The sequence below is a fragment of the Lissotriton helveticus genome, chromosome 8, assembly GCF_964261635.1.
Source record: "Lissotriton helveticus chromosome 8, aLisHel1.1, whole genome shotgun sequence".
In the NCBI taxonomy this organism is placed as follows: domain Eukaryota; kingdom Metazoa; phylum Chordata; class Amphibia; order Caudata; family Salamandridae; genus Lissotriton; species Lissotriton helveticus.
The window spans coordinates 1,629,148,864-1,629,167,176 of record NC_136069.1 but is presented as its reverse complement, the minus strand read 5'-3'; the positions used below and the strand labels follow the sequence as shown (position 1 = coordinate 1,629,167,176).

General features: G+C 43.5%; 1 protein-coding gene across 4 annotated transcripts in view; it reads right to left on the bottom strand.

The window, feature by feature from the left end:
• The window catches only part of LOC144773579 (uncharacterized), a 319,451-nt gene that overhangs the window by 191,442 nt on the left and 109,696 nt on the right, over positions 1–18,313 (bottom strand). For all 4 annotated transcript variants that reach the window (XM_078658700.1, XM_078658702.1, XM_078658703.1 and 1 more), the window contains exon 4: positions 16,761–16,841. In XM_078658700.1, the coding sequence (XP_078514826.1) occupies positions 16,761–16,841 (81 nt within the window). The remainder of the gene's footprint in view (positions 1–16,760; positions 16,842–18,313) is intronic.

Below are 18,313 nucleotides of genomic sequence, written 5' to 3'. Positions count from 1 at the left end.
ATCTCCGAACCAAAGACACAGGTCACCCCAAAGTGACCCCTCTGGGAAAAGATATAACCTTAGAAATAGGGATAATATAAAGAAGCCTGATAGATATCAAGACATTGATACACGTCCCTCTCAATCTTTTCAGACTTCCTCGCAGAAATCGGAAAGAAGAGGACGATCAGAACAAAGAGAAGAGCACGCCAAGTCCAAAGACAAGGAACCTGCTCATCTTAAAAAGAAATTACAATTTCCAAAAAAGAAGGTAGCCAGTATCAAGGTAGTTAACAATGCCGAGAATACTGAGGACACAACTGAAAAAACGGAGAATGGGCTCAGACAATGCTAGACAGCGCAGCAGAAGTGAGCATAGCTCGCAAAGTCCTTATGAATCATCTGGAGACAGTGGACACGAATGAATATCTTCAAGTGGAAACTGCAGACACCAGAGTTAGCAAACCTCACAAAATATATGAAATAACTTTACGTATAGAAGGGGATAAGACTAGAACAAGCATTGGCATAGCCAATAGGTCTCGCAGTTGTTAGAGTTTGAGCCATTGGCATTGTAAATGGCACTGCCTTTTATTTGTGTTGGTTTTTAAAACGTAAATAAAAGGCATTGTCAATTACAATACCAATAGGTTTAACTCTCGCAAATGCAAGACCTATTGCATTAGTAAGTTGTTGGATGCAAAGTTACCAGACAGAAACCGCCACAACATTTCCAACAAATAATGCACTGCTAACCATGCCTCAGAAACAATCCTGCAAACCTACATTCAGAACATGCGCCGTTGTATGCATAATAACGTAAGAAGGAAAAGTGGCCGGTGGATATTGGGAGTGCATTCTCTGCTTTGGGGGTAGTTGGGTTTGGCGTCTGCATGCGGTCAGGTCGGGGTGTGCTCATGCTCGAGGGCTGCCTTCCAGTGGTGCGCATTGAAATGCAGTGCGTGCATCTGCCATCGACCGGGTGGCCCTGGGAATGAAGTCATCGCTGAGTGCAATGGGTGCACGCCCCGGGATTATTAATGGCCTCCACTCACACTGCAGGCAGGCGAGCTGGGTGCATCCGTGCAGTCCGTGCATGCCACCGAGTGGGGAGAAACATGCAGGCTCCCGACAGAGAACACTTGGGACACAGGGGTGCCACCCTAGCCCCCCCAGCACTGATAGGGGAAACATACCATGTTGTAAACATGAGGAGAGGAGAAAAGAAATGCGACACGGCGGGCAGGGGAGGGGGCTGGAGGGGGAGGTGTGCTGGGAGAGAGAGTGGGGAGGGGGCGGGTACAGGGGGCGGAGCAGGGAGAGCGGCAAAGAGGAGAAAAGAAATGCGACACGGCGGGCAGGGGAGGGGGCTTGAGGGGGGGGTGTGCTGGGAGAGAGAGTGGGGAGGGGGCAGCAAGCTGAGATGCGGAAAGACGTGATAAAAAAAAAACAAGAGAAAAGCAAACTTGATTTGAGGCACTTCATCTGCAATTACTGTTCAAAACAAATTGCGACGAGAGAAAGGCAAACACTGAAGTCGTGCAAATGTTTAAAATAAACAAGACGGAGGTAAGGAAGAGAAGGGGAGGGGGGAGGAGAAATGCGACACGACGGGCAGAGGAGGGGGCCGAGTTAGAGAGGCCTGAGGCAGAGCGCACCATATGGAGAGGGAGGGGGGTGGCAGTGGGATGGTGATTGATGGGTGGGGCAGTGCTGGGGAAGCCTTTGATGTGGCCTGGCGGCCGTGGAGAAAGTGCCCTGAAGAAATGCGACACGGCAGACAGGGGAGGGGGCGGAGCGGGGGTGTGGGAGGAGTGCGGCTGAGGGAAAAGACATCCAGGCGGCTGGGGGCATGTGCACGCGCTTTTAAGCTCAATGCACATGCGCATTGAGCTTAAAAGTCACGGGCACTGCAAGGAATCGCCACGATTCCTTGCTTCTTAGTTAAAGCTTGTTTAAGCCGCAATAGGCTCGCAAGCTCGATGCGCATGCGCATCGACAGGCGAGACCTAAAAATAAGGGGACTATTTTGGGATAATCTCTCCAAGGGCTATGACATCCTTCTAGCTGAAAAAGACTGGCCACCAGAGTTTGTCAGGGAGTGCCCTCATGGCGAAGAAATAATTATGCCTGCCTTCTCAAATCATATCCCAATTCATAAAAAATATACACTTGCCAGGAAGTGGGCAGTAGCTCTAGCTCCTGCTTTATATAAAAATCATGTAGGATGGGATGAGGACTCTCCTCCTCACAAAATCCAGTTAAAATCACAACCTACTGCACAAAGACAGTACCCAATTAAGCAAGAAGCTAAAAAACAGGTAAAAGAAATTCTAGATCAATTAGAATACCAGGGGGTGATTGAAACTTGCACCTCACAAATGAACAACCCTTTGTTTCCGGTCTCCAAACCAGACAATTCATATCGTCTAGTTTTGGATTACCGACACCTTAACTCATGTTGCAAAACTTTTGCAGTGCAAAACTCGCATAGTGCTGCACTAATGAATAACATAGTGCGCAAAAAATACAAAACAACATTAGACATCTCTAATGGATTCTTTTGTCAAAACATAGCACCAGAGAGCAGATATTTGTCTGCATTCTCAATAAATGGCACTCAAAAACAATTCTGTCGGTTAGCCCAGGGGTACAAGAATAGCCCAGGGGTATTCTCAGCGAGAGTAACAGAATTACTACAAACATATGATGACGAAGCATTATCTTATGTCGACGACATATACTTAACAGATGATGACTTGGATACTCACTTGAAGAGAGTGAACACCATAATACTTGGGTTCGCAGCAGAGGGTTACAAATTCAACTTTAAAAAATCCAGAATTGCCCATCTAACAGTCCTGTTCTTATGATACGAATTACCAAGTGAAGGCAAAAGCCTGGCTGACAATTTCCTAGAGAAATGTGCCGTACTCCAAGCACCTAGAACACTAAAAAACCTACAGTCAATTCTAGGCTTCCTAAATTTCGGAAGAACATACATCGCAAATTACGCAGAAAGGGTCAAACCCCTTTATGATCTAATAAAACCAGATTTTAAAAGAACCAATTGGACTCAAATACACACAGAAATTTTGAGATCCTTACAAACAGACATGTTAATTAAAACAAAATTAGAAACACGTGATAACACACGCAATCTTGTGATTCGAGTCATCCCAGGAAGATGCGGATTCACATACCTGACCTCTAATGAGGGAGAAAAGGTACCAATTGCATTCAAATCACACTTGTACACTAAGGCTGAAATGAAATTTAGCCCAACGGAAAAAATTCTTACCGCAACACAGACAGCTATAGCAAAAGAACGAGCCCTGGCACAAGGTAAACGAATAATAATCGTGACACCAATACCAGCCCTAGAGGCTGTAACAAAAGCAAGCATTCCAAATGCTAAAGCGCTCCATCCGAGATGGATACAATGGGCTAATTCTCTTGCTGCAACAGACGTGGCATACGAATTTGATCCTAACTTAAAAACACAAGCATTGGAAATGCAATAGGTCTCGCAGCATTAGAGTTAGTGCTTTTAGATATTTATTTTAAATGAAGTGTATGCTTGTTTTTGTGTGATGTGTTGTGTTATTGAACCCAAAATATAACTCGCTGAGAGGTAGCCCAAAACTGGTCGTGTGGCACAGCATATAATGCACAGTATTTTAGGTCACGTGTAAGCCAAACATATAATTACTTACGTCATTACTAGTTACAATTTGTGGGTCGCACCTTTTTCAGAGCAACCCTCACACACATTTTTCAGCCCACCTGAAGGGTTCGTACTAAGAATTTCCAACCAGAGCTTCATTCGGAAACTTTTAGGAGGGCATTGCTGTGGGGAGGGGGGAGGAGAAATGCGACACGGCCGCAGCAGGGGGCGGAGCAGGGAGAGCGGCCTTTGAAGTGCACTTTACACGGCCGGCCGGCAGTGAAACTGAAAGCACGGCCGGCCGGCCGTGAAAGCCTTTAATGTACAGTCTAATGTACTGTGTTCTTGCAGTGTGGACTGCTTGTCAGTTTCTCAGATTTACAGTACAGTTGCAGTTGATTTTCCGCATTAACCTTTCAAGTAAAATGTGGCAAATCGATATATAGTAAATGGTTTCTGAAACGTGTGGCTAAGCTCTGGATATGACCCATCAATGCAATATACACTCTGCCATTGTAAGTGAGAGCCTGAGCCTGCTGATGGCTAAAACTGGCTTTTTTGCTTCTTCGGGGCATGCAATCAGGCATGCAGCCGGGAATGCAGTCGATGAACAAAAGTCCACGGATGATGCAAATGCAAGGACAGCCTGCGTACATGCACCCATCTGGCATGATGGCAGGAATGGGCCCTGGACAGATGGGTCCTGGAGGCATGCCACCCTCTCAAATGATGCCTGGCCAGATGCCGCTTATGCAGCCAGTGAGTGCTTCTTTGTGTGCTGAATTGAGATTATTTTATTTTTTCCAGCTCACAAAATGTTTATCCATGTACTTGCCAGCCTAGTTAGAGTATTTCGTTTGCAATCACTATCTACATGGCCATCTTTTATTTGTATATCTTGGAATTAGAATAGTTTGAGCATTACATGCCATGAAAGTTGTTATTTTCTTGGGTCGAGGGTGAAAGAGATGCTCGCTAATATTGAGGTAGGGAGTTTCCTGTTTTGGGCTGCATGCTTTTCTCTTTGCTCCTTACCGTCTACAGATTAATGCATTTGTCTCATGTCGAGCACTTACAGGGGGCGGAGCAGGGAGAGCGGCCTTTGAAGTGCAATTTACACGGCCGGCCGGCACTAGCACGTGGGTTTTCCAATCAACTAATGACGGAGGGGGTGGATTTTAACAATAATGGAGTTCAGTGGAGTGCCAGTATGGCTTAAAAGAAACAAAATGGAATCTTAAGACCAACCTCCATATACTTGTATGATGCCTGAAAAATATTCGAGGGCTACAACTTCCACAATGCTATGTACTTTTGTACTTATGAGAGAGAGAAAGAGAGAGAGCGGGAGAGAGAAAGAGAGAAACCGAGAGGCGAGAGAGCGAGGTGCTACTAAGCGGCCCCTTGCCTTGGACCTTCCAACAGCATTTTTTTAATGCGTTTATGGATTAGGCTTCTTGGCGCTGGAGGGGTTCACAAACATCGTCCGCAGAGGATTTCACACCACTGCAGGACCCAGTGAGAGCTTCTACTTTATTGACGCCATGCCTTTTTGCGGATGTTAAGCGCTAAACTAATTAAGCTAGTTAGAACACCGGCGAGGCGCTAGCGGGTTTTGAATGTTAGCTGTAAATTCACCTGCGATTTAACTCGTCAGCCCAAAACGGTAGTGCACATTTTAACCATAATGTACATTTCATGTAAGCCAGTAGTGCATCAAATAATACTTACCTACCACAATTAAATAAACGCCAGTAGCTTTTAACGCCATTATATTAAAATATCACTGACATCTATTCAAGGGCCGCAGCACTTGCACACGTGCCATGCTTGAACCACAATTTGGAAAACAATACCACACAAACTGGGGACACATTAAACAAGAAAACCAGATCCATTGGCGAGATTTCATAGCGCTTCGAACTTGCATGGGGGGGGGGGGATCCGACAAAAATGGCGGGGAGGGAGAGAGAGCGAGAAGAGGAGAGAGGGAGAAAGAGCGAGAAGGGGGAGAGAGAAAGCGGGGGAGAGAGAAAGCGGGGGAGAGAGAAAGCGGGGGAGAGAGAAAGCGAGAGGAGAGAGCCCGGGAGTGTTGCGCGTCCCTGCACGTTCATTCATTCATTCTCTCTCTCTCATAGTTAATGTATGCAAACCTAATATGGGCATGACGAAAATAAATTAGCATTGATTAGTACATTCCCTTGTATTGGGGCAGATTTATAACTTTCAGGAATACATAAGAAAAGAGAAAACCTAGCAAACGCCTGTGACTTCTCTTTTCCCACAAGCAAATATAACCCATGTTGGCTCATAAGAAATTCTGCTGAGCGATTGCAAATTCACTTTTCCAGCATCCCCTGAAGTGATTGAAGGGGAGTTTTGTAAATACCCTTAAATATGCAAGTTTATGGGTGTGAGTGGACTCTCAGGGTACTCCAACCCTGGAACTACCATTTCTAGCCTGCCTCCTGCTGCTTTATGCCGAGTTGCGGAACAGTGACACAAATCAACAAGCAGAAACACGAGAGACGGCCTGCGGCCGTCAAAGTGAAGTGGACACGGCGGGCAGGAGAGGGGGCGGAGCGGGGAGAGCGGCATGTGGGTGTTAAGAAGCCGGGCCTTTGAAGTGAAGCTAAGCTTCACTTCAAAAGGTGTCGGAGGAATGCGGATTAGGGAACAGACGGCGATTGCGGCTGTGCACGCGCTTTTAAGCTCAATGCACATGCGCATTGAGCTTAAAAGTCACGGGCACTGCAAGGAATCGCCACGATTCCTTGCTTCTTAGTTAAAGGTTGTTTAAGCCGCAATAGGCTCGCAAGCTCGATGCGCATGCGCATCGACAGGCGAGACCTAACAAGAATTTCTCCAATATGAATTTGAATGTCCTCCGCCGACCGAAATTCTGCCTCTAGAACATTACGGCTGTATAATATATACAGACGGATCAGCACAACCCGCAGTAGGGGGTAAACAAGCTTACAGTGCTGCGTGCGCGATTGTTAAAGGTCGCTGGCACGAAGGAAAATTCAAACCGGCTATCACTAAGACACAATCTCTAGGAGATTGTACAGCTCAGAGAGCTGAACTACTGGCGTTTAAGATGGCGCTTGAAAATACCGATCGAGAATTCCCCACACTCATAGTGTGCGATTCGTATTACTGCGTTCAGTCTTACAATGAATACTTGCAGATCTGGCTTCAGAATGGCTTTAAGGATGCAAAAGGAGGCACAATCAAGCATAAGATGCTCTGGGAACAAGTAGTTCTTTTACAAAAAGAACTACCAAAGACTCACGTGACACACTCACTGAGTCATCAGCGTGATGGCGTTCACGTTGCAGGGAATTCATTGGCTGAGACAGCCACAGCGGTAGCAACTAAATCGGCTTTTGTAGCTCGAAAAAAGCGTACAGTGAAGTATATTGACGGTGAAACAGTGCTGGCGGTGAAAACGTCATTAAAAGGCGACTGCTCGGCGCTACCGATCAACTATCCACTCAATTATACATACATAATCGATGCAAACTCCGTCCCTTTTGCTCGAATCCCTGGAGTGGGGGATAGAGTGATTCCAAACATGGACAAGAGAAACTTGTTAATAGCAGACGCACATATGGGCGAGGGTCTCAGACACCTCAAACTAAAAGATTCTCTGGAAGAATTACAATCAAGGTACTGGTGGCCAGGCATGAGCCTGCATCATACCATTTTTGTAAAGAACTGCCCAAATTGTAACAGAAATCGCAGTGGTGAGAGAAACGGTGTAATACCGTGTCGTTTCACTCCAGAAAAGATCAACAGTAAAAAGCAAAGCGTCCGATTAACATATACAGGCTAGTTTCCATTTATAATGTAGATCACCAGCACTCGGCTGACGTCTGGACTGTTATACAAAGATTTGCGAGTCTAAATGGCATATACGCTAGAAGCATGCTACGTTTGACCATTGTTTTCACTCTAGCCCTCCAGCCTGAGGGGAAACATGGCCAAATGAGCAAAGCACAGCGGGACTCTTCTCACTTCCTTCCTGAGGGATACGGGATGGTGTAAAGAAAAAACCAGGGCATAAAGCTATCTATAACAGAAAGGATATTAGGTTCGGGAACTGGGTGGGTCAAACATCTAATAAGTGTCCAACGTAGTCTAAATAACTTGCCAAGAAATTCTCTGAAGGGATTCAGTCCGTACGAATTATTATTTGGAACTAGGATGTTAGTCTTAGATCTCGACAGTCAGACTTCAGTGGTGAAGGAAAAATGCTTTGATATCAAAGATCGTTTGGCTGTTTTGCAGGACTTAAACGAAACAAGAAAAGACCTGAGCAACATAAAGTTGAAACAGCAGCCAACAACCACTGAAGAACCACCACCTGTCCCAGCAAGACCTGTCTGGATTCCAAAAATCGGGGATCTAGTCAGAGAAAAGATCGCGGTAAAGAAGGAATTTGGGCCTTCTTACAGAAAAGCAGTTCCTGTCTTGTCTGTCAACGGGACAAGATCAGTTGTACTACCGCCGCTTGCTGGTAAAAAGGAGAACCGAGTTGTATCCATCGACCTGGTAAAACCACAACATGTGGCCGATAACAAATAGTAGGCCAAGTGGACTCCCGAGAAGTAGTAGAACACCAAGATTTGCTACTAACACAGAGGTTCAATCTAAGAGGCTAATCACATTCGAAACGCCTACAGAACTACAACAAGGACTATGCAACAATGCAATGGAACTTAGACCTCTGAAAACCCAAATAAAAACATTTAGCAGAGACACACCAATCTATAATGAAGTAACAAACGACTATGCAAGAAACAGTAATCCTGAAGCAATTGGAACAATAGACAGAACTGCATCCGGCTACTTCATAAACTTCGATGATTCCTCTGAAGGCTTCACTGAATCAAAAACACAGCCATCAACAAAAACCTTTAAAGATAAAGTTAAAGTACTTTAGAAACAACTGAAAGAAACATATCTAATTTCTCCATGGATTGAATTTTGGGTGGGTTTTGGTGCATTTATCCTCATACTTTGGCTCATCATGGTACTAACTTTGGGACGCTTCATTGAGGGAAAATATGCTAAAATGGACACAGCAAGTCAGAAAATCAACTTGATCCTCAAACCACACACATCTTCACACGTCGAGAAAAGAGAACTTTCTTCAGTCAACTTCACAGCCAATCCTATACCGGGTGGGGTAGCATGGGACAAAACTGACTACGAAATTTATGGTCCGGTTGAAATCCTGAAATATCCACACCAAATTAAGATCTCATTGAGTGACTTTGTAAAACCAAGCTCATTTGCTGATGATTGGGACTTTGAAAGTATAAATAATATGATGTCTGACTTAGTAATGTCTGCTAAATTTACCAAACATGATTATTTGCAGGGTTCGACAAATTATGATAGTATGTACTGTTATAACCACTATGGTAACCATTTTCTACATAGATCTGCACAACCTAGAAATGTTTTAAATTATAATCAATGGGAACATTGTGCAACTCCTCAAAAAGGAAGCTCAAGAACCGTTTATGACAAATATTCATACTTTTCAGGTTTCAACACAAGTAATGCTGAAACATTTTATTTCAAATTGTCAAATAAGACAGGGACAAAGACCATGATAACAAACACGAAATTGATATATTCAGACTCATTCTTTGAACAAATGAATACTTTTGGTTTTGATTATTGGGACAAAAATGTTGAAGTAAAAAGTGTTTGGGGTACAAAAGAATGGCAAGTACAGGGTATAGAATCCTTGTTTAGAGCCTGCATGATCCCAGAACAAATTATATTTTTAAATGACACTGTTCAACAAACCACCTGTCTTGGCTTAGCCAAAATAAAAGACTTAAATAAACCGTCTATTCCAAAACCAACATTGAACAGCAATAGCTCCACAGATGAAGAGATAGACGTAAATTATGTATTAAACCAAAACAGAACACATCCTGATTGGAAACAGTGGTTGATCTGGCCCACAGATACTAATAACTGTCAAAACAGATTCCTGAACAAAACACAGGGGTTCAAAATGACCAGGCCAGACCCTAGATATTCCCAAAGACAACACCCAGGAATAATAACCACCTACAGTGTGGGCAAATTATGCCTTCAATGGCTACAGACTTCCACACTGGCAGAAATTAAGCAACACCTAACTTTACTTACTGATGGTGCTGACTTGCGTGATTTCATTATGGGACCGCGCAAACAGCGTCAGAAACGTTTCATAGCAGCCTCTGTATATGCAGCATACAACGAGGCCTGGAAGGTGACTCAAATTGAGACAGCAGAAAGAATACGGGAAATTGACCGTATTAATTTGGAAAAATCACTTTCTGTAGTGGACAATGGGTTAATGACTCTGTCCTCCAGAATTTTTTCTCTGGACAGCATTGTGTCTTCAGCAATCGACATAATATCGCAAGACTTACTGTTGTTACAACACGGTCAGTCTCAATTGCGTTCTATTGTACAGCTTGGCTGGACGTTACAAAACCTGCGTTCAGGCTATGTGCCTTGGCGTTTAATCAACACAATGTCACTATTCAATATCTTTAACCTTACTGATAAACAAATCAGTATGGCCCAGAAGGGTGCTGATTATACAATCCTGAGCATTGAGAAACTCGAGAGATTACCAGTGACAATGTCAGAACGACCTGTCAGTGAATGGATAATACATGGGATAATTAATATTCCAATATCAACCTTCAGGTTTCAATACTGCCAAAAATATATACAGGCTGGCATGTACGAAAAATTGGGAAAGGGGTACATTAAAACAACATGGAACTTGCCCTATTCACATGCATGTGTCAGTAATAAAGGCCAGAAAGTGTTTCTTAGTGGCAATAATTGTGCAATGTCACTGAGCGGTACACTTCTGTGTAATGGAATTAGTTTGCATGGAGCCTGTGAAGGGAACTCAAATAACCTTTCATGTCACCAGCTAGGCGCACCTGCAACAGAGATAGAACCATTCTTTCAAAGACTCTATAATGGGAGTTACATTCTAATTGTAGATCGCAGATGCTGTAGTCTTATGCCCGGGACTCCTTATCTCGTAACTACGACTGCGAAGGTCAAGTGCTGTGGACGCTTATTGTTCCCCAGCTCCCTTCCAGACAGGGAGGCAAGGGCATGGCCCAACTTGAAAATTACTTCTATTCGAATAGATACTTTAAGCAGAATGAAAACAGTGCTTCTTCAGACGCCGACCAGACTCACGTCATCAAAAGAAACGTATGATCTCCTAGTCGCAAGGACGACTGCAGAGATTCACTCCTTATTATCAACTAATTCCCCCATACATTTCGCAGAAATCCTGAATGAAATCTTAAATATTTCTGATACCAGTGGAGTCTCAAAAGTATTTAAGACAGTATTTTCGATGGCATTAACACCATTCAAAGCCATACTGGGTATTTTTCCAGATTTCGTCCATTCGATTTTTGGCGGACTTCCCCTCATTTTGGGACTAATTGCAGGAATCCTATTCTTAGTCCTTATATTTCGTTATGGCAAACCATGTCACAGACAAAACACCTGCGACAAGGGAAGAAACAATCCTAGCCATTGGATACCGGGACCGGATATCAAAAATCCTGGGACTATCCCGGCTTAGAGACCTGAACATGACTTGGTTTCTTTCATTTCGACCAATGTGGCATCGATGTGTTTTACCTGTATTAAGGTGCTTGCTATGCGGAGAAGAATGCGTGTTAGACACCTGTCTGACTCTACAATCAGATGCGCCAATGGATGCAGAAACATTGTTGAGTCCAATAAAGGCTCATACTTTGTGCTGCCCTCAACGGCTACCAATCCTGATGACGGCATTCGTGGAAGCTTCACCACTACGATTAAGGGGTAGTGAAGTTCAAGATGAAAGCAGCATTGATCAGGTATGACCTTCTGTCAGCAATACTAATCAAAACGTCAATGGAGACAATCATGCGCACGAATGCATGGTTACATCTTTTTCCGAGTTAGTGGAACTCTCCCAGGAAGCTGTTGACAACTTTTTCGAGAGTCTAAATGATATGATGTTCTCACCAGAGCAGAAATAGAGACTTTTGAGCAAGCTCGCACACGGCGTTCCCTGAATTTGGCCTTCAACTAGAATAGCAAAATACCATGAACAATTTTCCCTCAAGTTCACGGACAGCAATTTTTTTCAGCAGCCCCAAAATATTTTTACGAATTTTTTCGGGACACTTATTTTCTGCTTAAAGTAAGAACTATTCTTAGAGAACTAAGATTTCTATTTTTAGATACTTTATAGACATTAGCTGCCCGCTGGTATGTTCATAATTATTTTATTCTGTGATGGAATGGTCTCGAAACTTTTTTCTGTATTAAGAGCCATTTCATGTGTAAATTCTCATATACAAATTAGTGATAATGTATAGATATGCGTGATTACTTTAGCATTATTCTACAGCTTGAGTGCATATATTACATGTGACTGTTTTTTCCGTATATTTGATAAATTCAAAATGCATTTATGTATTTTGGAGTGGTAAGGTATACACGATACTCTACAGTATGTTTTACTATGCATAGATTCGTAAATATGTCCATAGTTAGCGTGGAGTGGGTGTGATGTATTCCTATAGGTTCTGTATCGATCCCCCTATTCCTGACCCTATTCTGGTTAACAAGTTAACTAGCAGCCATCCCATGAGGCAGAAAACCCCCATGATGCAGGAACCGTTATCTGATAAAGCCACACTACGGCACAGGAACGTGTTATCTGATTAGGTCATAACGCTTGCCATCTAATTAGACAAGCGATATTCCTCCAGCCCCTGATAAGGCATACGGAGTTCTCAAAACAAATCAAACCTATGACAGACCTGGGAAAAACCCTGCGGCCATTGTTTTGATTTCACCGAGAACTTCAGCAAAAGAATGTGCTAACGACCAGGTCGTATGACATCCTTATTGACGTATCTATGTCCATCCTTACGTCAATCTCGGCACCTTAAAGGTATAAATATTACCGATATTGCCCTATGCAAACACACGCGGTGGTGACGAGATCGGAGCAGCCAGACTTGCCGAAGCCCAGAGCAGAGCAGACCCCGCTGGCGCAGCCCCGCCTTTCCTGACGCGCTGAGAACGAGACGCTGCTTTCTCCTGCCGAGAAATCCAGCTCCGGCGCTTCCGGGTAGCCCTCGCAGGCAGCCTGGAATATCGAGACCAGAGACGAGAGATACCATCCCTCATTCATCCTAGATTCCAGGTACAGAACTGAATAACCCCTTGCAGAGAATTCTTTAGTCAGTCACTTGGCAAAACAAACTTAACTTAAACTGTAACTTTCTATTCCCGCCCACGTATTAGGCTTAGGTCAGGTACACGGGGTAGGCGTAGTTAGAAACACCAGTTGAGTACGATTAGTCAAATGTAAATGTGTATGTATTCATTTTATTCATTTTAAACCTTCATATGGCTTAGAAACCATATCAATGTTTTTACAGTATTATTTTATACTTCTGCTTTTATTGTATGCACTTTACTTAACCATAAGTATTGCAATAATATCGATCCATTTCTCTTGTATGAGAAAAGAGACTGATCAATAAATAACATCTTTTATTGAACACGCCCGTCTCTTCCTTTTCTCTACAATCTGGTGAGACTAAGAATGCACGTACTGACTGAGTAAAATAAGTCGTCTTTTGTTTTCACACGACTCTAGAGATACACTCTTGATTAGGGGAGAGCAAAGTTGTCATGTTCTATGGTTGTCAGAAACTAAATCCCTTCTTGTCTATCCAGGGAGGTTCAACTCCTCCTTGCCTATTCGAGAAGGTTTCTAGTGAACTCTGAGCTAGCTGGCAAACCCAAAACTTTAAGTCTAATATCGACAGTAGTAGACCTAGTTAACGTCTGGTCTAGGCCTATACTATTGAAGGTATTATTCCAATGCGCAGAGCCTATTGGGATAATAGGAACTACACTACAACCTCACTACTCTACTCACTACTCACCTCACTACTCTACTCACTACTCACTACTCTACTCTACTCACTACTCTACTCACTACTCTGCACTCACTACTCACTACTCTACTCACTACTCTACTCACTACTCACTACTCTGCACTCACTACTCACTACTCTACTCACTACTCTACTCACTACTCTGCACTCACTACTCACTACTCTACTCACTACTCACTACTCTGCACTCACTACTCACTACTCTACACACTACTCTACTCACTACTCTACTCACTACTCACTACTCTACTCACTACTCACCTCACTACTCTACTCACTACTCACCTCACTACTCTACTCACTACTCTACTCTACTCACTACTCTACTCACTACTCTGCACTCACTACTCACTACTCTACTCACTACTCTACTCACTACTCACTACTCTGCACTCACTACTCTACTCACTACTCTACTCACTACTCTACTCACTACTCTGCACTAACTACTCACTACTCTACTCACTACTCTACTCACTACTCTGCACTCACTACTCTGCACTAACTACTCACTACTCTACTCACTACTCTGCACTCACTACTCACTACTCTGCACTCACTACTCACTACTCTACTCACTACTCACTACTCTACTCACTACTCACTACTCTACTCACTACTCTACTCACTACTCTACTCACTACTCTACTCACTACTCTGCACTCACTACTCACTACTCTGCACTCACTACTCTACTCACTACTCTACTCACTACTCACTGCTGCACTCACTACTCACTACTCTACTCACTACTCTACTCACTACTCTACTCACTACTCACTACTCTACTCACTACTCTGCACTCACTACTCTACTCACTGCTCTACTCACTACTCACTGCTCTACTCACTACTCTGCACTCACTACTCTGCACTCACTACTCACTACTCTGCACTCTACTCACTACTCTACTCACTACTCACTACTCACTACTCTACTCACTACTCTGCACTCACTACTCACTACTCTACTCACTACTCTACTCACTACTCTACTCACTACTCTACTCACTACTCACTACTCTACTCACTACTCACTACTCTACTCACTACTCAACTCACTACTCACTACTCACTACTCACTACTCTACTCACTACTCACTTCTCCTCTCCCTACTCTGCACTCCCTACTCTGCACTCCCTACTCTGCACTCCCTACTCTGCCCTCCCTACTCTGCCCTCCCTACTCTGCCCTCCCTACTCTGCCTGAAGCAAGTCTCTAATGATAGGACACTGAATGATAGTACAATGAGTGATCTGGTACAACGGCAGTAGGAATCTGGTAACCGGACTGTGAGAGTAAATGTGAGGCTCCCAGTGAGAGGAAAGCGAGGTGGAGTGTTTTTTTTATGAAAGGGTGGAGAGAGTGAGTCATGGTGACGAGACAGGGAGCGAGTGAGAAATCTGGCAATAGCTGGGAAGATGCAAGGGATCTGGTAAGAGGACAACGAGAGCTACTGCAAGGGGTCTGTTATGAGGGCAGTAAATTAAAGTGATCTTCTATTTTGACATTAAAAGTTTGAGTTCGGGTGAGTGGGCACGAGTGCTTATCAAAGCACTTTGTTTGTTTTTTTACTTTCAGCTGTGCTGCATAGCAGCCAGGCTGCTGTACAACATGGCTAAACATATCCCTGACAAAACCAACAGATTTTTTATAGGAGAGTCCTATTTGCTTTGCCAATGCTTGTTTAGCCTACCTCAGTCAAAGAGCAGGCGCGGGTTTGCCGGCGCGCACACAGAGCTCAAGGGAAAAAAAACACAGCAGTGCACACGCTCCCAGCACCATCTGCCTTCAATTACCGGCACCTCGGACAGCTGGTAATTGAGGATTTATGTATTCTTCTGCGCGTGTCCGAACACTTTATGCAGGAAGTGGACATTGAAAAAATTCCAAAGCCCTATGGCGTGCTGCCTTACTTAAACACAGCCTTGCCTGGACCAATTACCATTCACATGGCAGAATACCACACGCAAAAACCGCGCGCTTTCTGGAATGCGGCAGCCCACAGCCCTTTCTGAACTTTTTTTTTTTATAACATTAGAGCTCGGAAGCCCCGCCCCACTTCGTGTGACGTAGGCCCGAGCCCTAAAAAGGACATAAACAATTGGGGAAGGAAGGAAAAAGCAGGAAACTGGAGAAGTACTAGAAACGGATATGTATAAACAAACAACATGCAACCTTTTTCTTTTCTCTGTAGATAGGAAACCTATACATGGAAAAATAGTCTTACAATATTTGGAGAGCGATTTGCTGGAAACTATGTCAGACTTTGGAAGGGGAAAACTATTTCACCTAGAAAGTAACGTTCTAACACTTTTAATAAATTGAGCCTTAATTCATAAGCATGACCACTCTGAACCCATGTACAGCTGAACAGGATTAAACCCATCTACTGACCCATCAGAAAGAGTTAAGCATACAAAAACATGAAGTGGCGGGGTAAAGTCCACACAATCCAGCATCAAAATATCACAAACTAGATCAATGGTGCTCCAAGGACTGGAAGCAGCCTCTTAACCCCTTCAAAACTAAGACAACTGTCCCCAAAGAAAAATAACTAATGTCCTAAAAAGTAGGTATGTGTGTGCTTTGTTTACGTTTATTTGATCACTCAGCTGGCAATTGCAGCCTACAGAAAGATGACATCTGCATTGATTTGTTGCAACAAATTTCTTGCTGGAGCACCTAGGGTTTTTGCATTATTTTCTAATAGGAAAGATTAAGGAAGCTGGATTCTTGCCTCGGTTTAGCAAAGCAAAGACTAAAGAGTGGAGACTCAAGCTCTTCAAGAAGCACCTGCGCTTGGTATAGCTTTTCCTACAACTACTGTAGAGCACTGTGAATTCATATCACAATACACACTTTTATAGAACAGTGACAATCAAATGGAAATGCATGTGTGCATTAGGAATTAAAACCCAGATTCCCAGACCTAAAGTAGCGAGGATCCAGATCATCAAGAGCAACCCTCACCTCCTAATTATTGTCTGGCTAAGAAATTGGAGAAGGCTGTTACCAAAACTACTAAGACAGAACATAAGAAAGCATAGAATATTCTTGCTCACCTTCCTGAAGGCTGCAAGTAACCTTACCTATAGCACCATAATTCTTAAAACATGGAACTTCCCCTCGCTCAATGTTCAACACAATGTCGGGCGTCACCGTATTTAGCCCTGTTAACAGGAAAAAAGAAATATTTAATTTGCAAGCAAACATTATCTTCCACTGCACCTCAGTTATAAATGTACACACTATGCATAATTTTGCGACTTAGGGTTGATATGGACAACTATACACATTTGTGATTCCCCGCTCACTGGGTGCAGATTTGCTACAGCCCCACCGTCTCACCTATCAAACACCAAGAGAATTCACCCACAAGTCTCAATTGACACGTTTAACTAACATAACAACATACCTATGTAAAGTGCAGCAAAACTATACCAACAGCACAGTGTATGCTTTGCTGCTTGTGCTCTTGAACTGAACGGATAAACAACTCAGATTAGGTCTTTTTGCAAATGGTCCAGAGGTCGAAGGAGTATCTTTGTGAATGGTTTAATTTTCCTACCCTTTTCTCGCTTTGTCAGGTGGATCACATGTAAATCTATCCCGTTAATCACGCAGCCTAAACTGCTCCACTGAAGCAACATTATACATATTGCGGCTTGAACTGGTGACATATCTGCATGTTGTGAATACAGTAGCCTGCTTCTCAAGAAGGTAGATTAGAGACGGGTGTATTCCAGATGGGTTAACAGGATTCATCCTACATGCATATCTTGTAGGCATAAGTAAACGAGAGGTAAGCTATTGAATTTTGTTAACCAAACACTATCACCTTTGAAAAAATCCTGCAAAGGTTGTTTCCTATGTATGCTGCATCTGTGCCAACAGTGCAAAGTGCTCTAGGTTTGCTAGTCTGCTGTGTGTGAGTGAGCAAGCCAAAAGTGTTTACAAATGCCTATTAAACTTGGTAGTTCTTTTAATATAGCCTTCCTCTTTGTTGGCTCCCCAACTATGCCAAACAGATACCCACTTTGGAAGCAAAACCAGTAAGTCAATAGCTTACTTAAAGAGCAACTCGGGTGTGACTGTCTGGGAGGGCTTTTTTAGGAGTTCTAGGGCAGTCAGAGGTTACTGGGTAGTACTGTGTGGGTATTGCCATGTACCATAGCCAACTCTACTGCACTCACACTGGAAGGAATATGTTACTTACCATGGAAGCATCTGTTTTGTTGATTCGCATGCCCTGCATACTCCTGCCATCTAGTTTTGGGTCTGGAGCTGTGCAAGTTGTGTTTGTTTGAAGAAGTTTTTCGAGTCACGAGGTGGAGTGAATCCTCCTCTCAGTGGTAATGTGCATGGGCATCGACTCCATTGTTAGATTGCTTTTACACAGGTGGGTGAGAAAGGAGTGTACAGTATGTATAATCAACATGATGACCATGCTAAATGTATAAACAGTGAAAACTAAGAAACTGCAATGGCCACAGGTATCCAGGGAGGAGGGTGGGTGAATGTGTATCTGTAGCACAACATACCAAACACAGGTGCTTAAAGGGCAATTAACATATTCCGTTCAATGGAAGGTGTGGCTGTAAATACACATACCCTGCATAGACTGTAAAGCAGTCCCTATTTA